Source organism: Equus asinus, chromosome 4, assembly GCF_041296235.1.
Source record: "Equus asinus isolate D_3611 breed Donkey chromosome 4, EquAss-T2T_v2, whole genome shotgun sequence".
Taxonomy (NCBI): domain Eukaryota; kingdom Metazoa; phylum Chordata; class Mammalia; order Perissodactyla; family Equidae; genus Equus; species Equus asinus.
This window is the reverse complement of record NC_091793.1, coordinates 53,869,039-53,896,571: the sequence shown is the minus strand read 5'-3', so window position 1 is coordinate 53,896,571 and position 27,533 is coordinate 53,869,039. Positions and strand designations below refer to the sequence as shown.

Genomic DNA, 27,533 nt, shown 5'->3' with positions numbered 1-27,533 from the left:
TTGGAATTAACCCCAATAGACAGATGCCACATCCACAAATCTCTTTCAGATAGGCCACTCTCTACTTTGGGCTGAGTGTCATGGTGCTGTGAGACAGCAGACTTAAGAACTTTAGAAGCTTGACTAGCTGAGACGTTCTAAAAAGGAACGCTTCTGAGACTCTTTGAAGCCTTTTGTCTAGCTGAAAGGCTCTAAGAGGCATTGTTTAAATCTTTCTGAGGTCTCAACTAAGAATTTTACAGAAGCACTCTTGATCTGACCCATACTAGGAGGCCTTTTTTTACCGACAGGACCCTGGGATTTGAGAAGTACTTAGACAAGCAAAGGGAAAGGAGAAGACTTTCCAAAGTGGAGGATGAGGATAAATAGAAGCACAGTATTGCTAGGAAACAGTGAAGAAAGCCATCTAGCTGGGTTCATGATGAGGGCAGACACAAAATGAATTTAGAAGGGTAGAGTAAAATCAAACATTCTAAGAGTTCTGACTACCAGCTCACAGAATCTGCAATTTATGCTCTTGACTGCTGGTTTCCACTTGCTTGTCCAAAGGCTGCTACTCAGATATACTTGGAGAGCTTTATAAATACACAACCTCACCGTAGAGATTTTGAAAAGTTGCAGTAGAATCTGTATCTAAGCAAAGCTCCCAGGTGATACTCAGACACAGCCCAACTCAGAAGCCACTGCTCTAGGCAATAGTTGGCACTGACATTTTGAGAATGAAAGAGATAAATGTAGGCATCCAGTGAAGTTTTCAGTTACAAGTTTAAATAATAAAACATGGTATTTTCATTTACAATCTTCTGTTTCTCTTTATTCATATTATTTCCCTCAGATACCTACCTCATAGGATCCATGTATTTTCTGGCCATACACAACTATAATAACCCCAATCCCATCATAATCTCATCTTAACATGTAACAATGATTTTCTATTTGGCTGTTTTGTTAAAAAAGATGAGCCTGGAATGTAGGAGAGCGAGGTCCTAATAGAAGTTAGAAGGCTGTGGTACAATGTAATGGAGGCGTGAAGTGATAAGGACCTGATCTAAGACGGTGATGGTAGGAATGAAAATGAAGAGAGAGCAGAGTCTTGACACTGCAACACCTCTAAAAGAAATTCCAGAAAACTTCTTTATAACCTTAGGGTAGACAAAGATTTCTTTAATAGAAAAAACAACAATATGTACAACAACTTGAGTCACAGGACAAGAAATGATAAATCGGACTTCACCCGAATTAAAAACATCTGTTCATTAAAAGAAATCATTTAGAGAATGAAAAGGCATGACAAGACTGGAAGAAAATAGAGTACACAAAGCTAGCAAAGGACGATACTGAAATATATAAAGAACTCTTAAAACTCAATAATAAGACAACGTTTTAAGACAAGCCAATTTTTTAAACGGGCAACAACTCTGAACTGACACTTCAAATATACAAGTGCCCGATGAGTATGTAAAAAGATGTTCAACATTATCAGTTATCAGGGAAATGCAAAGTAAAACCACACTGTGATATTACTACTCATTCACTAGAATGGGTAAAAATAATAAAGATTGAGAATACAGAGTAACTGAAATGCTCATTCACTGCCAGGAGGAATGTAAAATAGCACAATTACTTTGGAAAATAGTCTGGCCACTTCTTATAAAGTAAAACACTCACCATATGACTCCACAATTGCACTCCTAGATATTACTCAAAACAACCGAAAACAATTATCTCTACATAAAGCATTGTACACATTATGGGGTTATATCAAAAGACATACAAGATAGAGTTAAAATTTCAAAAATTTGAGCTTCAAAAAATTTAAGACTAAACTGATTGAATCTTAAAAAGAACAAGCTCTGGAGTCATAACATCTAGGCTCAAATTCTAGCTCTATCACATCCCAGTTGTGTGCACTGGGTCAAGGAAATCACTCTTACCAACTGCTCAGTTTCCTTGTTTGTGAAATAGAGAGGATCATTTATATATCATAAAGTTCTTATAAGAATTCCAGGAGCTAATGCCTGAAAAAGCACTCAGAGACATGAGGAGCTTTAATGTTAGTCATTATCACTATCAATAAGTTTTTGGAACTCTTAATTCTTTCCATTCAGAAGTTGAAACACTGACCAAGAATACTTGACACATGGTAGACAGATCAAAGAGGTTTTCTAGACATTTGTTTATCTCCTCCAGCAGTTTATCTTCACCATAACCAAGAGTTACTGGATATATTATTTCAAAGAAACTTCTGAAAACTATGATAGGAAATTTCAGTAGGTAAACCAGAGGGAGATATTTTGCATTATGAAAAGCCAATAGGTTGACTTCAATATGTAACTCACTCTATAAATATTAATTTAGCCATAACCCACCCAGGAACATTCAGGTGCAAATCAACATACAACACTGTGGCTGCTTTAAATGCAAAAATTAAAAAATAATAAAAATAACTAAAAAATAAAAAATTATACATGGGCCATCTACACTAAAAGAATTTCTAAATGAGCCTCTATAAGATGCTGAAGTACAGCAAAGACTGAAATATCAGTTTCCAACCTAAATAGAATCATTTACTCAAAATAATAATAATAATAGTAATGACAATAATTATTGTTAGTATTATTAATCAGCTATCATGAGTGGTTATCTAAGTTCTAAGCTTTTTATATGTATTAACTCATTTTAAGCCTTATAAAAGTCAATGTGGTAGATACTATTATTATCTTCATTTCACCAATGATTCAAACATAATGAGTATAATAAAATAGGTGAGTTCTTTATGATGTTAAAAAAATTTTAAAGGCCAAAATAATTAATCTAAAAACTGGTACTTAGGAGGAAATAACCACTTATCCTGCCTTCCTGTGGGAACTATATTTCAACATTTACTAAGTAGCCCTAAGACAATTAAGATCTCTTCTTTACAAAAAAACTTCAGTAACAGATGTAAAAATAATGACAAGTAGAAAATCACCACTTTTCAACCCCTACTGTAACTGATTCAATGATCATCAAAGGGTACTTACACTTGTAAGTGAAAAGTTGATGGGTGCCAACTTCATCTATTTTACTTTCAGGTCATAAGAGGAGAAAAGATGCAACTTTCAATTAGGTGTCACCACCTGAACCTATTGATCAGCTTCACATCCCTAACTGTGGGACAATCAGATCTAACTGATTCTCATGTGATGCAGCATGAAGTAGTACACACCCCCTACAAAACAATCTTCCAAAATGTTCAACTTGAACACAATCAAGCCTTTGTATTTCACTTCTAGTTGACAGAAATATAGACGACAGAGGAACAAATTAAACAATACTGCAAAGAGGCAATCAAACAAATCCAAAAGGTCAAACACTCTTTAGGGACACTGACCCAGTTTCTTCTTCTTTCTTTCTCTTTTGTTTTTTTGAGGAAGATTAGCCCTGAGCTAACTGCTGCCAATCCTCCTCTTTTTGCTGAGGAGGACTGGCCCTGAGCTAACATCCATGCCCATCTTCCTCTACTTTATACGTGGGACACCTATCACAGCATGGCATGCCAAGAGGTGCCATGTCCACACCTAGGATCCGAACCAGGGAACCCCGGGCACCAAAGTGGAAGGTGCGCACTTAACCGCCGCGCCACCAGGCCCGCCCCCAGACCCAGTTTCTTAAAGTCAAAGGCACAACAGAAAATAAAAGTAAACAAGGAGACTCTTCAGGATTAAAGGAGATGCAATAACATAACAACCAAATACAATGTATGAACATTACTTGGATCCTGGTTTCAACAAGCCTACTGTAAAAAGACGTGGGGACAACTGGGGAAATTTGAATATGGACTAGATGTTAGGTTATAGTAAGTAACTATCATTAATTTTTGTCAGAGGTAATAAAGGTTTTATGGTTATACAAGAAAATGTTCTTAATTTTTAGAGATGCATTAAGTATTCTGGGATACAATACAATATCATGAGGTCTATAATTTGCTCTAAATATTCCAGCCCCATCTCTAAATAAAATGAAACAAACACAACGAAAAGTTAATAATTTCTTAAATCTACATGATGGGAATATTAGTGCTCATTGTACTATTCTCTCAGGTTCCCTGTTTGCCTGAAAATGTTCTTGATAGATATAAATGAAGGTAGTTTTACTTATTGTAACTAACCCTTTTGTTGCATCAACTTGCAAGTTAAAGAATTCCTCTAAGATGCGCATGGATGTTAGCTCAGGGTCGGTATTCCTCAGCAAAAAGAGGAGGATTGGCAGTAGTTAGCTCAGGACTAATCTTCCTCAAAGAAAAAAAAGAAAAAGAATTCCTCTAGATGTTATAATACACAGATACACGAATCAGATGAACCATATCTATTACGGTCAAAATTCTGTTGCACATTAACAAAAAAAACCCGTAAGCTGCACCCTTTCAGATTTTATATTAATGAAGCTTATTTACACTACTGTGTACCATATATCCACTTTCAGGCCTCAAAAAAGCATTTTGACAAGAAAAATGCTAACTTTCCAAAAGTCTATTCAACAACTAAGCAATAAGTGTTAACAGTAATTATTTCTATCTTGTTATATAAAGTTTTTCCAGTTCCAATAATGCTAGGTAAAAATGTTTCCATCTATCACTTGACTAGAAAAACATTTTCCACTGAAATAAAGTGAACTTTACTTACTATTTACCAGTTAATACTCTTTTAAAAAGAAGTAACTAAAGCCTAATTAGAAAGAATAATTCAACAGTAGCAATACCAAAATCTAACAATTTAATTTTTAAAAATACTTGATAACTTAAGTGTATATTAGCTTTCAAAGACCAAATTTAAGTTCTCAGTTTTAAAAGCATAAGTCTTTCTACCACAGCTATCAGTAGTACCGCAGGAGAGTTCAAAGATTCAACTAAATAAACTTTAGCTAAGAAGCAGAATCTATTAAGAGTTAGGAAATGAGATCCGTGATCCCTGGGAGTCCCCAAGACTCCTTTAGAGGGTCTGCAAAGTCAAAACTAGTTTCATAAGACTTTTCATTGTGTTGACATTTTCACTGATGGCGCAAAAGCAATGTTACGTAAAACTGCTGGCACCTTAGCACAAATCAAGGCAGAGGCACCAATTCACTGAATTCTTCACTGCCACGCCATGCCCTTGCAGTAAAAGGAGGCCAGTTTCACTTACAAATGTCCTTCACAAGGCATAAAAATTAATCTTAAACCTTGAGTACACCTGGTTTGAATATTCTGTGTGACAAAATGAGAAGTATACACAAAGCACTTCTTTGTATTATATTTAAAATATGTCAGCATTTGGTAGATCGGCATAATACAGTCAGCAACTATTTTCCAAATGACTAATGCATGATGTTTTAAAATCATGCATGAGTAAAGAGTCATTCAAATTCAAGATAGATCAATGGATTCTAATTTAATGGAGTAAGAAAAGCTTAGATACGGTTTCAGATTCCATATTACAAGCAGCATTTAAGAAACTACCACTTGTCAAGTTTTGGTGTAGTATCAAAGAAGAATATCCACAATTACGTAGAAAAGCTATTCATGTAAACTCCCTTTTCTGACTAGATATGTGTGTGAGGCCAGATTTTATTCATATATTTCAATCAAATCATTATATCACAACAGATTGATTGCAGAAGCAGATACAAAAATCCAAGCATCTTTTTTAAAGTTAGACATTAAAGAGATTTGCAAAAACTGTAAAATAGTACTTCTCAACCAAAGATGACTTTGTCCCTCAAAGGACATTTGGCAACGTCTACCGATATTGCTGGTTGTCACACCTGGGAAAAGTGCTACTGGCATGTAGCAGATAGAGGCCAGGGATGCTGCTGAACATCCCACAACGCACAGGACAGCCCCAACGACAAAGAATGATCCAGCCCAAGAAGGTAAGAGTGCCAAGGTGGAGAGACCCTGTGGGAAACCAAAGCACTCTTCTCACCCAATTTTTGGGGGAAGGGGGGAAAGAAACACAGTTATTTTTCATAAAAATATGTTATTCACATTAAAGTATAATGGGTTTATTATTCTTATTTTAAACGGATAATAAACATTTTAAAATGTTGTTTTAATTTAAAATACAGTAAATATCAATAGGTTAACCCACTTAAACAAAAGCTCTTTGGGTCTTTAAAAGTTTTTACCAGTGTAAAGTAGTCCTAATCGAAAAGGTTGATAATCACTGAATTAGAAGCATGGTATAACTAACCAAGAATGTTGGAGTATATAAGAGGACTAAAAGGAGTCTAAAAGAAAATGTACTCATTCTATGAGAAGAACTATGGATGACCAATATAAAACAAACAAAAACCCCTACAGAACCAAATAACTAGAAAGAAAAAAGTTATGACAGACCCAAATGCTATTCTCCCCTTAAAAACAACAACTGGGGCCAGCCCGGTGGCAGTGGTTAAGTTTGCATGTTCTTTGGCAGCCCAGGGTTCGCCGACTGGGATCCCGGGTGCAGACATGGCACTGCTTGGCACACCACGCTGTGGTAGGTGTCCCACATATAAAGTAGAGGAAGATGGGCATGGATGTTAGCTCAGGGCCAGTCTTCCTCAGCAAAAAGAGGAGGATTGGCAGATGGTAGCTCAGGGTTAATCTTCCTCAAAAAACAACCACCGCAACAACAACAACAACAATACATGAAAAACACAACTTCCTACCTTGGCTGTGAGGACTTGCAGGACTGAAAGATGGCTGATACGAATCTCTGGTTGGCATTGGATACACTTCTTTCCCTTGGCGCTGACTCATCTTTCCTGGTGTCAGAAGCTGAGATTCGTCACTGTTTGCTACCACAGCTCAAGGAAAAAGGGGAAAAAGAATTAGTACTTGCATCACAGATTTACATAACGGCATAGTTAATAACATGGAAAAGGACTATGACTGAAATGGCCCCAATGATTACATTCATTTTACCAACTCAATACTTTCATAAATTTGCATAATTGTTTGGTTTTCTTTTAATTTTAGTTTGCTATCAATCTAAGAGGAATTAACAGGTATGCATGAGTAAAATTATACAAATTATAGACATTATAAAAATGAAAACACATATTCAACTGATAATGAAAAGTACGCCAAGCTTTACTATGCTGTTAACTCTTTATATTTGTCAATAGAACAACAAGCAAAAAACAAAGTAATTTCACAGAAGAAATACAAATGGTCAATAAACACACAAAAAAGCAAAATTAGTAGCAGTATAAAATACTGTTTTACATTCACTAGAATTTCTACTCCGATTTCTAATTTTCATGGGAAGTAGGTATGATTCCTCTTTTAGAGATGGGGAAACTTGAGGTTCAGTGATTGCTTTGCCTAAGACTATGTAATAGAGGTAAGATTCTAGCTCGGGACCATTTGGTTCCAAGTTCTGGTCTCTTAAAAGCCTGCCACCCCAATAATCAATTTAAATAGTGTTTAAGGCCAATATTCACACATTGGTCAAGCTACTAATAGAGGAAAGCAATGCTAGTTCTAGAGACGACAGAAAAGAGAAAAATACTCAATGAAGGAATAGGGAAAATCGTGAGCAAGTCCATGTGCCCTAGGATCTCCTCATTCTCTCATTTTATGTTTTTGTGCTTTCAGTGTACAAAAACTTCAGTTTTATCATGAGAGAGAATGATTCTGTCTTCACTCTAGACTTAATTTTTAACTTAACCAGAACTTCACGTTCACATTTTTATCACCATAGCTTTTAAATCAAATTGCTTTAACATGTTTTCTATTGTGCTCAAGTTTTCAAAACTATGTTTTAGCTCCTTAAATTTCAAAGTAAAAATTCAAACACACTTTCACTTATCATCCAAAATATAAAAAATTTATTTTCCCATCAAGCCCATAAAAACAGAATCTATACGCTGATGACTCCTAAATTTCTATCTCCTTCTGAACTCACATATCCAATTGCCTGCCTTATAATCCCCTCTATATTGTAACAAGCATCTCAAATTTATCCAGAACAAAATTCTTGACTCTGCCTATCCTCCAAACCCACCTCTCCCCATCTCAGTTAGTGGAATCACTATTCCCCTCGACAACTTTCTCAGGCCAAATACCTTAGACATATTCTTCAACTTTTCTCTTTCTTTCACACCTCACATCCAATTCATCTGTGAGAGCTTCAGAATCTACCTTCAGAAGTTATCTCGAATCCTTCTCCTCCCCACTTCCACAACGACCACCCTGTTCAAGCCACCATTACCTTTCCACTGGGTCAGAGCGGCAGATTTCTATCTAGTCTCCAGACTTGCCACCTTGCTCCTTACTTGTGTAGAGTTCATTCTGTAGGCAGAAGCCTGAGCAATCTTTGTAAATCATAAATCAGATCTGCACCCACAGAAATATGTCAATAGCTTTCCATTATCCTTACAATAAAATCCATAGCCTGAAGATTCAACTGTGGCTGGCCCCTGCTTATCTTTCCAGCCTCATTCTCTAACACTCTCCTCTTTATTCACTTGGCTCCTGCCGAAATGGCCTTCTGGTATTCCTCAAAACACGCCATCTTGCCTCAGTCTCTGGGCCTTTACATCTCTTATTGCCTCTACCTAGAACACTCCTAGCCTAGATCTTTGATGGGTGACCCCTCTAATCACTTGTTGTCTGTGTTCAAACGTCTTCTCTTCAGAAAAGTCCTTTGTGGTGCTTTGTGATAAATAAGTTCTTCATTTAATATAGTACAATGTATCAATTCTTTTTTATTTTTGCCCACTCCTTCACAGTTATACTCAATCACTTTATCCTACCTGATTTTCATTGTAGCTCTTATCACTATCTGAAATTCTATCATTTGTTTTGTGGGGGACTGAAATTGGCCACCCCAAGATATGTCTCTTTGGCATGAGGATTATTTTGGGGCTGGTTACTTTTAAAAACTGCAGACAGGAAAGAAACTCTGAAAAGTAGAATTTACTTACCCTTTGTCAAGAGATATTTACATTTGTAAGGGAAATCTCCGTCTGTAAAGCTGTCTCCCTCTCTGTACCAGAAAGAAGGGGTGATGACCTTATGTCTAGAAACTTATCAACGCAGAAGGCAAGGACTTAAATCTGCATAATAACCCTATCCTTTTCTACTGTACTTTTTGGTAACCTCCCATGATCAACTACCTCCATCCCCAATATCCTCCTTTGACTTTACCTGAGGGTGGTATTTAAGGGAAGAACTTCCGCCATTTTGGCGAGTTGCTCAGTTTGCCTGGGCCTCTCCCATGTATACATGTCATAAAGCTTTGTTTAATTTTCTCCTGTTATTCTGTCTCATGTGAATTTAATTTGTTCTCCAGCCAGAAGGACCCAGAGCAGGTAGAGGAAATGTCTTCCTCCCCTACAGTTCAGTGTCTGCCTTTTCCACCAGACTGTAAATACCACAAGAGAAAGGAGTTTTGTCTGCCTTATTTTCCCGCAAATCCTCAAGTCCTGGTATGGTTCCTGGCATACTGAAGTTGTTCAATAGAATTTGACTGAATAAATCAACACATTTTATATTTTTATGAAACTTCATTATTATAAAGCATATGGTGGCTCCTTTGGTTACTAAACCCAAGATCCATTTAATTCCTAAAAATTATTATTGAAGGGGCTGGTCCCATGGCCGAGTGGTTAAGTTCACGTGCTCCGCTGCAGGCGGCCCAGTGTTTCGTTGGTTCAAATCCTGGGCGCGGACATGACACTGCTCATCAAACCACGCTGAGGTGGCGTCCCACATACCACAACTAGAAGGACCCACAACCAAGAATATACAACTATGTACCAGGGGGGCTTTGGGGAGAAAAAGGAAAAAATAAAATGTTTAAAAAAAAAAATTATTATTGAAATTAATAATGTATGGTACTAATGTAGAGAGAGATAAATTGACCTACAGAGCATAACAGAGAGCTTTTGGAAACAAACCCATGCATATGTGGAGGCTAGATACACAAAAGAAGCAGGAAAAAGAAAGACTATTGAATTAATGATACTAGGACAACTGGTTCTCCATGTTGGAAAATAGATCCCTACCCTCATATCACACACAAAGAACAGTTTTATGAAAATTAAAGACATAAATGTAAAAAGCTGGAAGCCTGAAATTTGAAAACTCTTAGGAAAAAAACAAGAGAATATCACTACAAACTAATGATTCCTTTAAAAAGACACCACAAAGCACTAACCAAAAAAGAAAAAACTGACAAGTTCTACTATATTGAAGTTACAAATTCATTTAATCAAAAGATACAATACAAAATTCAAAAAACAAAACACAAAACAAGAGGAGATATGGGACCAGCCCAGTGGCATAGTGGTTAAGTTCACATGCTCTGCTTCAGTGGCCCAGAGTTCGTGGGTTCAGATGCTGGGGGCAGACCTAGCACCGCTTGTCAAGCCACCCTGTGGTGGCATTCCACATAAAATAGAGGCAGATTGGCACAGATGTCAGCTCAGGGCCAATCTTCCTGGGGGGAAAAAAACCCACCAAGACAAGATATTTACAACACATACAATTAACAAAGGGTTGGTATCCAGAATATGTTTGTTAAAAAAAAAAACTCCCACAAATCAATTAGAAAAGGACCAACAATGCTATAGAAAAATGGGGGGGAAAACTTGGACAGTGATTTCACAGAAGAAGAAATGCAAATGGCCAAAAAATATACAAAAATATGTTCATCTTTTTGAGTAATCAGGAAAATAAAAATCAAGATCACAGTGAAATAGATATTTTATACTCAGTAAAACTGAGAAAAACTGATTAGTCTGATAATACCAAATACCAACAAGGATGGGATCAACAACACATCTTAAGCACTGCTGGTGGAGGATAAACTGATGCAAGTGCTTTGGAAAACAATTTAGAACTGTCTGGTATAATTGAATTCCAGCATACCCTATGTGTCCAACTATTCCATTCTTAGATTTATATCTAGAAATATTCCTACATGTGCATACCAAGGGGCAAGAGTAAGAATGTTCATAGCAACACTGTTCATAATAGCAAAATTCAAAACAACTTGAATATTCAATTGAAAATAAAAGAGATTAATATATTGTGGTATATGCATATAATGGAATAGTATATAGCACTGAAAAGGAATGTTCCATATCTATCTCAACAACGTGGCTGAATCTTAGAAATAAAATGTTAACTATGAAGAGCAAGTCCTAGAAGATGACATACAGCATGATACTATTCTTATAAAATTACAAACCAAGCATCACATAGTGATACATACGTAATTAAAAGATAACAAATCTATTTTTAAAAAAGCAAAGAATGATAAACAAAAAATACAAATTAGTCTTCACCTCTAGGGGGCAGGCACAGAAGAGAGAAGCAGTACATAGATGGACATGAGGTATTTGGAAGATTCAAGTCCTTAAGTTGAGTGGTGGGTTCAACACACACTCACTGTATGATTATGCTTTATAATCTACATATGCTACATATGTTCTTTTGTAGTATCAGACAGCACCTTTAAGGCTAATTTAAAACACACTATGAGAAAAACAACTAATAGAATTCAAGTATGCTTCAGTATCCTATCAGTAAGACACAGGTATCTATGTCTTGAATAACTTCATTATATAAAAAGGAAAAGCATCTGAGAAGAGTAAATTTAGTTCTATTCACCCGTTTCTAACCCTTTATTGACTGAGGTATATACTGTTTATGATTTTGATAATTTGGAACTGAAAGAGTTTGTAGAAGCAGCAATATACAGAGTGCACTTCTTTAGAAAAAAACCAGAAAGCCCATTTTTCTATTTGTTTTCTCTTACCTCATTCTCAGACACTAACAACTACACAGACAAAAGAGGATCTGCATAACACAAAAATCCTTTTGATGCCCTACATCAGTGGTTCAATAGTAGACTATTCAGATAGAAGCTCAAGAAGGGCAGTGACTTTGTTTTTATCTGGATCCCTTGGCATAAAACTGACACTCAATAACTACTTGCTAAATGACCGGACAGATCATTGCGGAATGAATCACTGCATGATTCCAGTACAGTTTTTGACACTACAATCAATTGCCTCACCTAATAAAGATAGCATTACAGTGCCCTCTGCTGGTTCTACTTTGTAGTGGAAGTAAAGTAACCTTTGCTATTCATACTGCTTTACTCTCTTAAGTACAGTAGAAACTAATCACACTAGAATAATTAATAGTAATATAATTAACATACCAGCTACAACTTCTAAAAAGAATATGATTCGATAAATACTATTCCTTACTTTCTGAATTCAACTCATCAATATAAAATCTGAAGAATTTTACAAGCTTCAAAGTCTGGTGTTTGCCCTTAATCTAAGTGAAAGCTAAAATAAGATGAATTAATTAAAGTCAGAAATAATTTCTATGTAAATCCTAAGGCTCCCCTTACAGATGGTATACCTTTTCTCAAATACTCAAAGCATTTAAATACGTTGGTATACATCACTGTAGCTTTTTCATTCTATAGTACAGATCCTAATAAAGTATTATATGAAATTACTTTTCACTCTAAAAGATATATGGTCTCCAGTAAACAATTATACAGCTCCTGCCTTTTAATAGTTGGCAAACTACAATATAAACTCATCTCTAACATGTTGCATATTTTTATTAATATATGCTTAAAATATATAACTGCAATAATTTTTTTCTATTCCAAGTAGAAATTAAAGACCTCCATTTATACACCTCACTTCCTAAAACAGAACCATTTCCATTGATACTTAAACTTCAATTCTATTTGTAAAGTTCAGTGGTGCAAATCAGTTCACCTGAGCCAACATTTAAATGAATGAGGTAATTAAAGTAACTGAAAATATCTGCCAGGTATCACAAGTAGGGCTAAACAAGAAAACACAAAAATGTTTTGGGATTTATATACTTTTTTCTACTTTTAAAGTTTCTACATTCTAATAATACTGGCTGTGTAATACGCAATACATTTATAATATTATGAAATGCTGCAACTAAGAATAAAAAAAGGAATTTGAGCATATTACTTTAAATCACCTCTCTTTTTACATATGTTAACTATAACCAGCATTAGAAACAAACAGCAAGTGATCTAGACTAAAGAATTCCACAACTAGAAGAAACCTTGCCATTATCTTACTTATTCTCCTCCTTTAGCCAATGAAAACATGAGCCCCACAGTGGTGAGCTGACAACAATCAATAACTATTTAGGAACAGACATTAAAACTTCCTAAATCAATATAATTTCCACATTGCTCTTCAATAAAGTTAAAATCTTTGTCCGATTTATGATGTAGTAAAATTTAACTATTTGGTTAGACTTGAATTCAGCAAACTGATATTTTCACTCTGGTTTTTGAAAATCAGTAGAAGAAACACTGCCCAGTAACCAATTCTACCTCCTTGGGTATTTCAGTTCTTAGGTTCACCCTTTTCATCTATGAAATTAATGCTCTGGGGCTGGCCCGGTGGCGTGGTGGTCGAGTCTGTGCACTCCACTCTAGCAGCCTGGGGTTTGCAGGTTCGGACCCTGGACACGGACCTACACACTGCTGGTCAAGCCATGCTGTGGCAGCATCCCACACACAAAGTACAGGAAGATTGGCACAGATGTTAGCTCAAGGCAATTTTCCTCACCAAAGAAACAATAATAATAATGCTTTATTACATGATCTCTGAACTTCCCTTCACCTCAATAATTCTATTATTTTTAATACAAAAATTGCCCCTGTCACAATGCTTTGAAACTATCCATTCATGGGCCTAACTTCCCAACTAGACTCTAATGATCTTTAGGGGTAGGGCACATGTTTGTTCATCATGCATCCCCCAAAGCTAGCACAGTGTCTGGTCAAAAAAAAATCTTGTTGGAACTAACTTTAATGAGTACATCTTCCAAGTCTCTAAGATGAAACATGTTTCACTCATGTAATTCCCAAAGTATAAATAAAATTTTTTTCATAATTATCTATCACGTAAAAATTCTGATAAAATAAAACAGTATTTCTCATATTCATATGGCAGCAAGTTTCGTGTATCATGTCCAGCCTCAAAGTAGTCTGATTTATGCTTTGTGATGATTATAGAAAGGGTACTATGAAGAAGACATCCTAAATGATCAATCACATAATGGGCTAAGTAAATAATCCATCTTTAGATAATCTAGACGTAAATATACAAACACTGTCTATCACTCTCAGATGGACACGGAAAGAGACAGGCAGTGAATGACCATTTTTATCTCTACTTTGTATTTCAATGCTTGGAAAGAAAAGTTAAAGACTTAATAATGAAAACAGAAATACCACAATGGAATATTATTCAGCCATGAGAAAGAGGGATATCCTGCCATCTGTGACAACACAGATGGACCTTGAGCACATTATGCTAAGCAAGATAACTCAGACAGAGAAAGACAAGCACTATATGATATCATTTATATGTGGAATCTACAAAGTCAAACCTGTTAAAATGAAAAAAGAGTACAATGGTGGTTGCTGGGAGCTGGGGGGATAAGACTGATGGCGTTTAAGGGTACAAATTTGTAACAAGGAATAAATAAGCCACAGAGATCTAATATACAGTATACTGAATACAGACAACAATAATATACTATATGTATGTAATATGCTAAAACTCATTACAATGGCAACCATATCACAATAGACAAAGGTATCAAAGTAACTTGCTGGACACCTTAAATTTACACAACGTTACATGTCAAATGTATCCAATTAGAAAAAAAGAAAAACAGAAATACCATATACCTTTAGTAAGTACAAATCAAAATATTATCATGTCCCCAGACATGCCATTCCAACTTTAGCTACTTACTTGATGGCCCAAGGACATCTTTGCTATCCCCAAGAAGCTTTTAGTGCAGGGTAATTGAGCAGCACACAAATACAATCCACACCAGGAAGAAGCACAATGCACCAGGATTGAAGCAGCAGTGAAACAAAAGGACAAGGAAAAGAGCGTTAGTTTCTAAGTAGAAAGCACGTGCATGTCAATCTTAATAATCATAATTCACAAGGAATTTCCTTTTCCACACATAAAAAGATCGTGGCTTAGGCATTATCAAATATTAGTTTTAATTTTGGAAAATGAAGGAGGAAAGAGAAAAATGAAATCACCCAAGTATTTTTTTTGAAAATTATTCAAGTCAAAAATTACTTTCAATTATAATTCAAGATATGGGTTAGGAGCAGTAAAAAGTAAGGGACAGCCCCAAAGTTATTCATTCTTTAAATTTAAGTGGTTTAAAAATATATAACACTCATGCACTATTAAGTATTAGTTCTGCATGCCATGAAAGCAGTTACCACTACACAGAAAAAAAGAAAGGAACATTTACTGAGTGCTTATTATACGCCACGCACTATACAAAGAGTTTTAAGAAAGACATAACAAAGTAGAACTTTTCTCTCAAATGGCAAACAAATTAAAGAGGAATATTGATTAGAAAGATAAATTTTATTAAGTCAGACCACATTTTCTTAGGACCCACGAAATATCAAACACATCATCTGCAGCTACTGGTCTTTAGGAAGTCAGAAGACCCAATTCTCAAATGAATAACTTGGAGTCAACTAGACTGCTGACCTTTTGTCTAGTAACTATTTTAACATACATTACACTAAATGTCGCCTATGGACAAGTGGTTTGGTGTCCCTTGGTAGGAACAGAGTCCTCAGCTCTCCTTCATTTCAAATACCAAGTATGGTAACATACCAAAACTAAAGTAACAACAAAAACAGAAAATTCACACTGATTACATTATTATTTAGTCGTATCTACAGGGAATGAGGGAATCTTAATTGGCTGAGAGAGAAAAAAAAAGGTAGCAGTTGTTTGCTTTGTGCTTCTGTTGTCTCTTTGGAAAAAATCTTGGCCCTGTTACTTCCCTAAAGTGATGGCTATTTCACAGTGCTTGAAATTATGTTCTAGTGCCTTTGGAGGCATTTGCTCTACAGTCACGTGCCATACAATGACATCTCAATCAACAATGAACTGCATATACAATGGCAGACCCATAAGGTTAGTACCATCTAGCCTAGGTGTGTAGCAGCCTATACTATCTAGGTTTGTGTAAGTACTGCAGGGGAGGGAGAAATTTTCCTCTCCCCTTCTAGGTTCTTCTGGCTGACCTAAGAATTAAATTGACATGAGACAGCATAACAGGTGGAAAAACAAACTAAAGTTTAATAACAAGTATACATGGGAGAAATCCAAGAAAACCAAGGAACTCACCAAAATGCCCAAAGCCCTCACCTTAAATATCATCCTTAGATAAAGACAAAAGAAGATGTTGGGGGTGGGGAGGGTCAGAGACTTCAAAGGGAAGGAAGGCAATTCACAGGTAGGAAAAGAAGCAAACGTTTGGAAAACAAGTGTTTGGCCACACAGAAACAGAAGAACAGCGAGGAGAGCCCAACAAACGGGCTTTTCTAGGTTCCTCCCTGTCTACCCCCTAGTTCATGTTATGCCAAGGTGATAGCTCGTTTCCTGAGACAGGTTTTTTATCTGAACTCTTTTAGGCAGTTAAGGGGAGGTAATGAGAAAAACTTAAGAGTCTTTTGTTTCTTAAAAATGATCAGCCTATAAAATAATCCTCATGTTAAAGAGACACATTTTGAGGTGGCAAATTTTGTTCCCCTTCAGTACACTCTATGCTGTATGCACAATGACAAAATCGGCTAATAACACATTTCTCAGGATGCATCCCCATCATAAAGCAATGCCCGGCTGTATTCATTTTTTTGTAGTTCCCCATTTAAGCTCATTCATTTATAAACTGATTTCAGTTTCACAGATAAACTAAAAAAATACAACTTTGGTGACAATTAACTAATTGTGGTCAAGTCCTTATTACTGATGGCCACGTCATCACAACTAGCAAGCATGTGGGAAGAGATAAAGCATGTGGTAGGCAATCTCTAAAATGGTCTCAGTGATCCCCTCTCTTTGGGTGTATCCTGCACTTGTTGAACCACTTCTAACGAAGAGAATACGGCAGAAAGATAGGATGTCATGTTGGAGATTAGATTGCAAAAAGACTATGACTTGCATCTTATTTGCCGTCTCTCACTCTCTCTTAGATACATCACCCTGGAGAAAGCCAGCTGCCACGTCACAAGGCAGCCTTGTAGAGAGCCCCAACAGGTGAAAGAAGAGACGTCAGCCCACAAACACTAGGTGACCTTGGAAGTGGATGTTCCACCTTCACCCACCCCACCCAATCCACCCAGTCCCGTTTTCAAATGAGATGAAGCTGCCTTCCGCCCCAGTAGCCTGACTGCCACCATATGAGAGACTTTGAGCCAGAGACATCTGGCAAAGCTGCTCTTGGATTCCTGACCCACAGGAATTATAAAATAACAAACGCTTGTTGTTTTACACCACTTAATTTGGGAATGAGTACACACCAATAAATAACTACGATAATAATGGAAAACTGAAAGAAGTTAGGAAAATGACAGAGGCAACTGTGGCAAACTTTGCAAATGCTTCATAGACATCTTCTAAAAAAATCTTCCTATATTGATATGAATAATTACTAGCTTCCCTAAATTTAGTAGTAACTTCCTAAAGGACAGCAATGGTTCTAAGTGTCTATGCGTGGTTGGGAATATTTCATTTCACAGGGCAATCATATGTGAAGGTTTTTGAGTTGGTCTTCTATTTAGAGTAAAAGACTATGTTCACTGTCACCGTGAAGTTTGGTTATATTCTCAAATTTTGTTGATTAACAGCATTATGTCAACTTCTGCACAGCTGTACTCCTTGACTGTTTATTCCTAGAAAATAATTTCTAGCACATACAGCAACTTCTGAATATTTGTTCCAAATTATGCTGACTCTCAACTTTATATCTTCACGTTTGTATCATATAAATCTGATTTTACTGGATTAATCCTATTTTTTCAGAATGAGGCACTGAAGAATAATCAAAATAATTACTATCTGTCTATTCCTATCATTGATCCATCATCCTTCCATCCTTCTATCCATCCAACAAATATTTACTGAGTAACTACTATATAGACAGGTGTCATTTTAGGCACTGAGGGACACAGCAGTGAACAAGGTAGACAAAAATCCTACCCTTGTGCTAGTTATGTTCTAGGGGGGAGATGAACAATAACATAATATACAACCAAAAATTCATCGTACATTATATAGCATAAATACTAAGGAAAAATAAGCAGAGAATGGGGATATGTAAAATGTTAGGGAAGAGGGAGGTAAGTTTTTAGACAGGGTGGCCTAAGAAAGCTGACTGAATAAAATGAAGGAACCTCCCATAAGGACATACAGGGCAAGAGTCTTCCAGGCAGAAGGAGGAGCAAGTGAAGAGTGGAGGGGTGGGATGGCAGCAGGCCTGGAGTGTTTGGGGAACAGTAACAAGGCCAGAGAGCTGGAACATAGCAAGCAAGTAGGAGAGTAGGAGGAGACAAAGTCAAAGACGTACGTGTGGTGCCAGACTATATCAGACTTTATAGGGCGTAGCCCTGTAAAGGACTTTGGTTTTATTTGAATGAGATAGGAAGCCACTGGATGGTTCAAGAAAAGGAGTGACATGAATTGATTATGCTTTAATAGATACCTCTGGCTGCTACGTTGAAAAGAGACTAGAGGGACAAGGGTATGATCAGTGAGGAGGTTACTGCAATAATCCAGAGGAGAGATGAAGGAGACTTGGACCAAGGTGGTAGCAGGGAAGGTGACGAGAAGTAGTCAAGCTCTGAAAAACTTTGAAGGTAGAGTGAACAGGATATTCAAATAGACCAAGTATGAGGCAAAAGAAAAAAAGAGGAATCAAAATGATGTCAAATGCTGGAGTCTGAGCACCTGGAAGGTTGGAACTGCTATTCTCTGAGATGGCAAAGACAGGAGCTAGTTTACAGGGAGAAATATAAGCAGCTCAGTTTGGGACAGCTGAAGTTTGAAATGCCTGTTAGACATCCAAGTCAAAATGTCAAGTAGGCAGTTGGACAGACTTGTACAGGGAAAGGTTCAGGCTGGTAAGAAAATAGTATAAATCATGATATGTGAGAGTTAGGGTATACGACCTCAATGGCTTAATCACAGATTGAAAAATGCCACAGGATAAAACAGGCACTAGAAAACAAATATTATGATGGAACAAAAGAACTAAGAATCAAGCTGAAACACTCCAAATAAAAGCAGAAACACAATGAAAAATAAGCATGGCATCAGAAAACTTCCCCAGAAGAATGTGGATACAAAGGCATTAAATTGGGATGGAAGTGAAATCATCCTCCCAGAGTGGCTTGCAAGTGATACTAATGGGAAATGGGACACAAGTACTTGAAGATTACATGTTAATTTTACCAAGTAACTTACATCCCTGAAGTCCTCTGCACATGGCCACACTGCACCCTACTAACTTCCTATTCTTACTACTTGTAGGACCTGGTCTAATTTGTGTAGTTCCATGGTGTGTAACACATGAAGAAAGACAATGTGAAATTACTGATGTAGAAACACTCTACACAAGTATCTAGCAAGATCTTCTAAAAAAAAAAAAAAGCTAGCCACTCTTCTTGGTTTTGTTAGAGAACCAAAATACTACTAGAATCTCAAAGAATCCAGGAACTTCTCTTCAGCTTGTAGAGCAAAAGACCATTAAGATATGAGGGAAACATTTTCTCTGTTTGAGTAACTTACCATGTTTACCATTATCCCTTAGACAACATCCACAAAGTCATCTCAATAATTTCTTTATCATATAAATCAATTCTCTATTTTAGCAAAAGGTATGGGCTGAAAATGGTAAAATAATAGTAACATGTCTAGAATTTTCCTGTTTATTATTAATTAGTATACTACTCAACATACTTTAATTAAAAGCATGAAATATACCACTATCTAAATCTTTACTGATCTTAGTCTAAAAATCTCAAGAAAAGAGCATTATGCAAAAAATGAGATTTTATTTTAGTCTACTTCTAAATATTTTCCAGACCATCGTAATTAAGTAAGGGGCCAGCCCAGTGGCATAGTGGTTAAGTTCACATGCTCTGCTTCAGTGCCCTGGGGTTTGAAGGTTTGGATCCCGGGTGCTACACACTGCTCATCAAGCCATGCTGTGGTGGTGTCCCACATACAAAATAGAGGAAGACTGGCACAGATGTTAGCTCAGGGACAATCTTGCTCACAAAAAAGAAAAAGAAAGAAAGAAATATAGAAGAATAGGCAGAAGTTCATCATCATCCTTCATCCTGGGAAACCCCTCAGTCCTGAGCACTCCAGGACAGATGGCCTCCCTCTAACACAAAAACAATGCCTGCGATCTATAGCTTGATTCCATTGCCTTCAGCACAGCACTTCCCGCTTGACATACATACTGATTTGACTTAAGTCATCTTTTGAGCATAAGTGAAAGTACAAAGAGCTTATCAAACACTGATATGAGTACAAATGGAAAATAAAGTTTCAAGCAGGTGGCACCTCTTCCCCCAATAAAACTGATCAGGTTGTACTCATAGAAGCAATCCCGCTGCAGCTGGCTGTGAGAAGCCACAGTTGGGAAGCAGGATTATATAAAACATCTTGAGTGCTCTACTTAGTGTTATCTTTGGCCCTTAGAGTAAGAAACTTCAGTGAGGGATACATAATGCAGCTGAGATCTGTTTGTTCTTTCAACAGGAGTCATCACTCCATACTTAACTGAATTTTTCATATTCCTGCAATTGTCTGCAAAACACACACGTGCACATTTTATCCCTGAGTTTTACAAGAAAGATTTTAAGGGAATATTTTTCTAGGAACTGGAGCCTATCACTGTTAGAGAACATGATCTGGCCTCCCAGGCAGGTATTTAAAAATAACCTAATCACGCTTTTGATCCGGCAATTCCACTTCTAGGAATTGGATGATCACCTTAGTAAACACTGTGGGGTGTATACTAAGGTGATCATCCAACATGTTCAAAAAGACGTGTGCATAGATAGGTATCACATCATCATTTATAGTAATCTAAAATAGTAACCTATTTGAAACAGGGTATTAAACAAATAATACATTCACACAATGAAATACTATGTAGTCATTTTTTTCATTGACTGAAAAACATCTATTATATATTCACTTTTAAAAGTAGGTTATAAAAAAGTTTGTATATGACTCTACTTTCATAAAATTTCATATGTAAGATATACACATATGAACAAACTTAAGAAAGATGCCACCAAAATATTAACAGTGGTTACCTTTATAAGGTAGGATTTTATTTATTACATTTTTCTATATTGTTAAATATGCCACATTCGTATGCATTACTTTTATATTCAAAAAAGATTTAACCTATTCACATTTTGGAAAAAAGGAAACAATTTTTTAAACTGATCTTTTCAATCTACATTAGCTACTTCTCATAGTGACAAAATCATCTATGATTAAATACAGTGAAAAATATATTTTAAGAATCCAACTTGAAATCCTTAAAAAACATAAAAATGTTAACATTTCAAACATAGCACCATGTATTACTCACTGTCTCTTGAACTTCAGCAACTTCTGAATATGGCAAGATCTAAAAAAAAAACAAATCTTCTCAGGCGTGCTTTTCTCTCATATACCTGAATCTGAATCTAGAGAGCACTCAGAGTTTATCAAATGAATCAAGTGGCGCCTTAACCTTTCAAGAAGTAGCAAAAAAAAAAAAGTACAATAGTACATTTATACTGGAAACTAAGTCCTTTAAAAAAAAAATCCTGAGGTTTCTGGAAATAACAGTCTATCTGCCACCCTGTGTAGTCCTCTCTGGAATGTCCTGGGGCCTTTCCACAGTTTGTATTCTCCCTGCATGAATTTAGTTCTGCCAGTCTTTCCACTAAGCAAGCCCTCTTCTCCCTTGGTTTCTAAAATACTCCCCTGCTCCGGCGTCCCTTCTCCCCTTTTCTTGCCTCCACTTTGTCCTCCCATTCAATGAGTAAGTGGCTGTAACCAGTGTTCAGTCCTCAACTATTTGTTCTTTCTTTACCTGCTCTTTTTCTGCAGATTCCATTCCTACTCAAGGCTCATTTAATTACTTTTATTCAAACAACTTCCAAGTTTCTTCTGCAGACCTAGCCTATCTCTGAAACTTCATTCTAAAACATTGCTACCTGCATGTTCAGACATTAATTGCTAATTAACTTCTGGTTCTAAAATTTTGTTATCAAAGGAAGGGCTCTGAGCTTGCTTTATAAAACAGCCTTATGTCAAAATAGTGCTCAGTAGCTTTCCTCAGAAACTAGCAGCTGCACCAATTTGCCCAGTTCTTTCAATAGAACCATCTTTCTCTCAGTCTTTCAGACTTAAAGCCTTAAATCATCTGAAACTCTCTTTTCCCCCAACTTCTGATCAAGTTATTCAGTTCTAACGATTTTTACTTAGACCCCAATGTCTATCTCACGTCCAGTCCTTTCTTTCAGTTCCCATTAATGCCACCTACACCAGACCTACATGGCCTCCTTTCGTAACTTTTCTATCTCCCTTTCAATAGATGTCCCTGCATTCAATCTCACCTCACTCATTTACTATGCTAGGTACTAGAATTCAAAACAAATAAAGATATGGTCCCTACTAGCAAGAAGATCATCATATATTGAAGGCTGCACTATTATAAAGTAATTTATTTGACGTTGAGATCAGTTATCTCCAGTCTACCCAATATTATTCATTCTTCAAGCTAGCCTGATCATTAGCAACTCATTTAACTTCTCTGAGGTTTATTTCTCCTCTGTGAATAGATAATTATTAAACCTTACAACTTTCCAGAACTGTTGAGGCTCAATAATAGTTTACATGAGTGTACTTTGCAGATTTTTTTTAAAGCAGTACATAGACATAAGGCAGAATTACTTAGTCGTACAACAACTGACCAAGACTAAGAAAGGACCGAGAAGGGAAGGATTAATTTACCAAATTAATTCCCTATCATTTTGGCCATGTTGCTCCTCCACTTAAAAATGTCTGATAGCATCCATTCTTTACAAGATAAGCCCCTAACCCTGATATTTAAATCTTCTGCAATTTGGCCCAATTATTCATTTCACAGAAATGTTTTGATCTCCTATGAGATAGCCTTGCAACTCCCAAACTCCACTTATCTAAATTCTGTCTAGTAAAACTGATTGCTCCCAGTGACCTGCAGTTTCCTCCCTACTTTCTTTTCCTTCCCTGTTCAAGAGCTCAAAAGTTCCTTGAACCCTCAACTCAAATGACTAATTCTGCTACCAAAGTCCAAGCTGAAGTTATCTTTCCCTAACTCTGACTTCCTAATACCAATTCTTTGACAATGCATAGTTAGTTATCTTATAGTATTTTTCTCTATTGCTATCATAAACTTAAAAAAATTAAATTTTACTTAATTTTCCCCTATTATTATAATAGTCTAGTACAGTGCTATAGAACTTTCTGTAATGAAGGAAATATTCTACATCTGCACTGTCCAATAGGATAGCTGCCTACATTTGGCTATTAAGTTCTTGAAATGTGGCTAGAGAGACTGAGGAACTGAATTTTTTATTGAATTTAATTAATTTAAATGTAAATTAGCCATAAGTGGCTACCCTAATGGATATCTCAGGTCTAGCACAATCTTACCTTCCCCCAGTTCAACCTAACTGACCACTCTCTAGCATCTGCCACTACTGACCACTCTTTTTCTCAAAACTCTCTCCTTTTCCTCAGTTTCCAAGCTATTTTCTCTCCTTTCTCTTCTTGCCTCTCTCTGCTTGGCACCATCCCCATCTGCCCCCCTAAGACAATTATTCCCTAAAGCTGCATCCTAGAATCGCTTTTGTCCCCATTCAACATATTTTCCCTAGATGATTCCATTGACTTGAATTTTAAATGGGCTCTATTCACTGACCACTCCCTAAATTAGTTTCCCATCTTAACCTCTCCTGAGCTCCTGCCCCTTAAGGCCATCCCAATTACCCTTCTAGTGAACTCATTCTTCTTATCCCAGATAAAACATCACATCCTTAGAAAGGGCTTTCCTGACCTTCCACGCCAGGCCTAACAAATGGATACTACACCCTAGCCAGGCATAATAAACTGATACTCTATCTGTGTTGTCACTGCATCCTACTATCAGGCAGAACTGCAGAAGAGATCCCACAGAGCTGCAGGCATTCCCAGGGACGCTGCTCCTGCACCTCCATCTTCCCGCCTGAGGAGGGAGAAAGATCCCTCACTCATCTTTCCCTGAACCTCAACACTTACAGCCTAACCACCACAGTTTGCCTAACAGACCTGTGAACTCCACACTTGGCTCTCATCTCTGCCCAGAAAACTACTTTAGAATATGGTTCAAAAGCCACTTCAGCAGAAGACATACACAATATTTGTAGAAAACAGCAAGACTTATCCCATATTCTGATACACTCTATCCTTACCCTGCTTATTTTTCATCCCAACAATCATCACACAACACAGAACATACTTACGCATCTTTTTAGTCTTCCTCCACTGGGATGTTAGCTCCACTGGAGTAAGAACTTTGTCTATTTTGTTCAGTGTTGTATCCCTTAAGACTAGCACAGAGTCTGGCACATGGTAGACCCTCAGCAAATACTGAATGAATAAATGTAAGAAAAGGCTTACTCATTACTATAGCCCTAATTCCTAGCAAAGAATTTCTTACAGCTAGTTTGCTGAGTTCCTCTAAATTAAATGAATTAGTTTAAACTCTCTTATGGCAAAAAACAAGTCTTGCTCATCTTTGTATTTTCCAAAACTTAACATTCTGTGTGCTTAATATAGATACACAAACTATAACTTGAATTAATATAAGCTTGAATAAATACCTTGAATTTAGTTTTCTTATTTGCTCATGAGATCTATTACAGTCCTAAAATTCTGTTATACTAACAATTCAACATAGAAAATTACCTCAACCCTAAGAATATCCTTAGTTGTAACTTAAAGCATATTCATATTTTCTTCCACTTTTAGTCTTTGGCCATCATATGCCCAAATTCCATTGTTAGGAATTCCCCTATCCTTTTTCTTAAATAATTCTATCCTTCATAAATAACATCGTTACAGACTCACCACCAGTTTCTGGTAGTGAAGCGTAAGTCATATTTCTTCTGGTACTGGTGGTCTCTTGTCATGATTAAACCAACCTCCTTCATCAAGGTCTTCACATACAAGTACAAAGTTCAAAATCAATCAATATGTCAGTTGTAACTAACGTCATGTAGCTGATGAGACTGTTAGTGAAGTCTATGGTTATGAAACAAGAAAAAAGTTAACTGTCCACTAAAATAATTACACCCATGATCTTGGCCTTTGGACTACATAATTACCTTCTTTGCTTCCAGAGTTCTACTTCTAACAAATCACTAACTAGTATTTCATGTTGTTCAGTATGAAGCCATAGATAAGACTGCTAATAATAATATGGAAACGTCAACATCCATGACTCATAATATCTATCCACCTCACATAAAAAGGCAGTTAGCTACTGCTCTTGATGTCTCAGCAACTACCAGTACATGCTGCCTAAATGCCAAAACATTCATCTCAGATAGAAAAGTCAAAATTATTTACAAGAAGAAAGCTTTGGGTAAAAAAAAAGATCATGTACCAAATAGTTTTAAAAGCATACATTATATTAGATAATGCACGTAAAAACTTTAAAAGATGTTTGAAAGGCTAGGTGTAATATAGGTGAGATTATAACACAAAAACACTAGCCTTTGCATTCGATGACAAGAATAACAGAATGAGAGTATCGATTAAATCCTACCACAACCTCCTGGCTAGCTATGCGATCTTAGGAAAATTATTAACCCTTCAGACCCTCAGTTTCTTCATTTCTAAAATCAGAGTAATATCTACCTCACAGTATTGTGGAGAGGATTAAATGAGAAAGTGTGTGAGATGTCAAGCCCAGGTAGGGGCACATAGTAAGTGTATAAAACATATTTTTTTTTCTCTCCACACAAATACAGTAACCCAAATATGGAGAGTACAGATTCTAGAATTCTAGGAAGTAAAATCCAGAAGGGAAGTATTTTCTACTCTGCTGCTACTACCCTACAGATTTTAATTGCCTTTTACACAGATTACACAACTGCATGCTAACTTGTTCCCTGTGCTAACCGCCTCTATTTCTATGGTTCTGAACCTTAACTGTGCATTGAAATCACCTGAGAGACTTTAAAAAGTACTGGTGTCTGCATCTCACCCTCTGAGACTCAAATTCAATGAGGTGCAGCCTGAGTACTGGGATTTTCCAAAACACTCCAGATAACTCTCATGTTCAGTTGCTGCCCCTCCAATATTCCATAATTCTGCTAAGTAAACCACAACTCTGCATAAGTTGTTTCTCTGCTTAAAAAAAATTCAATGGCTTGACATTACCTTAAAAACAGAAAACTCGAACTGTAAAATTAGTATTCAAGGCTTAATCTAACTGGCAACTACCCAGGTGAGATGCCCCACCAGACCACAGACTTTGGATTATCCAGCAACAGGACCCATTCCACTAGACTGGGATGCACAGAGATTAGGACTATGACTGTGATAGGCAAAATAAGAGCCTCCCAAAGATGTGCACATCCTCATTCCTGGAACCCGTGAGTGTTATCTTACACTGTACCAGGGACTTTGCGCTCTGAGTTGGCCCAATGTAACCACAAGGGTCTTTATAAGAAGGAGCTAAGAAGATAAAAGCGAGTAGCAGGAGATGTGACAACACAAGTCAGAGGCTGACGTAATGGAAGGAAGGGGCTATGTGACAATGAATGAATGCAACCTCTAGACACTGATAAAAGCAAGGAAATGGATTCTTCCCTCAGAGCCTCCAGAAGGAACACAACACCTTGCTTTTAGACTTCTGATATCCAGAACTGAAAGATGATAAACTTGTGTTGTTTTAAGCCACGAAATTTGTGGTAACTTGTTACAGTAACTTGTTAAGGCAGCAATAGGAAACTAGCATAATGACCAACAGTGACATTTAACAGAGAAGCCTATTTTGGCTCAAGTATAATGATTTCTGCTGCCTTCTGAGATACTGAGTTACCTGTAACTACATGTGTTCATGCCGATGCTGGACGACTGGCCATCGGGGAATACTATAGACAGAATTCTTACATCAGGCAGATCATTAGACTAAATGATCTCCAAGTTTCCCACAAAGACTAAGGGGGACTCAGGTTTGCAAAAGGCTCTGCTGGTAGCACAGTCTTTATGAAATGGGAAGAAAATCAAACAGGCCTCTACAGAGGCAATTCTGAAGTATTTAAGCATTAGCCAAACACTTAGTAGGCAGGTCTCAAAGGATATTCAAGTATCAGATGAGAATATGTACCAAATTTGGTGGCCCTCAAACTTTGACTGAAGCCCATTTATTATAGATGAGACAAGAGACTTCACAACCCTTCTTCACTCATTCTCACCTTTCAGCAAGGGAGAGAATCTAATAAGAACAACCAAGTCCCATTTTACAAGAATACTGTGGGAGGATTTGTAAATGGCATATGGATTTACAATTGACTTGAATGCATAAATGCTCTAAAGGCCAGTTATTGGGAAACTAC

At 36.8% G+C, this 27,533-nt stretch overlaps 1 protein-coding gene across 25 annotated transcripts in view; it reads right to left on the bottom strand.

The window, feature by feature from the left end:
• The window catches only part of OSBPL8 (oxysterol binding protein like 8), a 191,912-nt gene that overhangs the window by 96,193 nt on the left and 68,186 nt on the right, over nt 1-27,533 (bottom strand). For 6 of the 25 annotated variants that reach the window (XM_070507285.1, XM_070507284.1, XM_070507295.1 and 3 more), the window contains 2 exons: nt 21,485-21,523; nt 6,670-6,807 (listed from right to left, as the gene is read on the bottom strand). In XM_070507285.1, the coding sequence (XP_070363386.1) occupies nt 6,670-6,760 (91 nt within the window). In that variant the 5' untranslated portion in view covers nt 6,761-6,807; nt 21,485-21,523. Of the gene's footprint in view, nt 1-6,669; nt 6,808-14,796; nt 14,834-21,484; nt 21,524-24,428; nt 24,557-27,533 lie in introns of those variants that run through there. The other 19 variants (XM_070507283.1, XM_070507294.1, XM_070507287.1 and 16 more) reach the window with 10 other exon arrangements.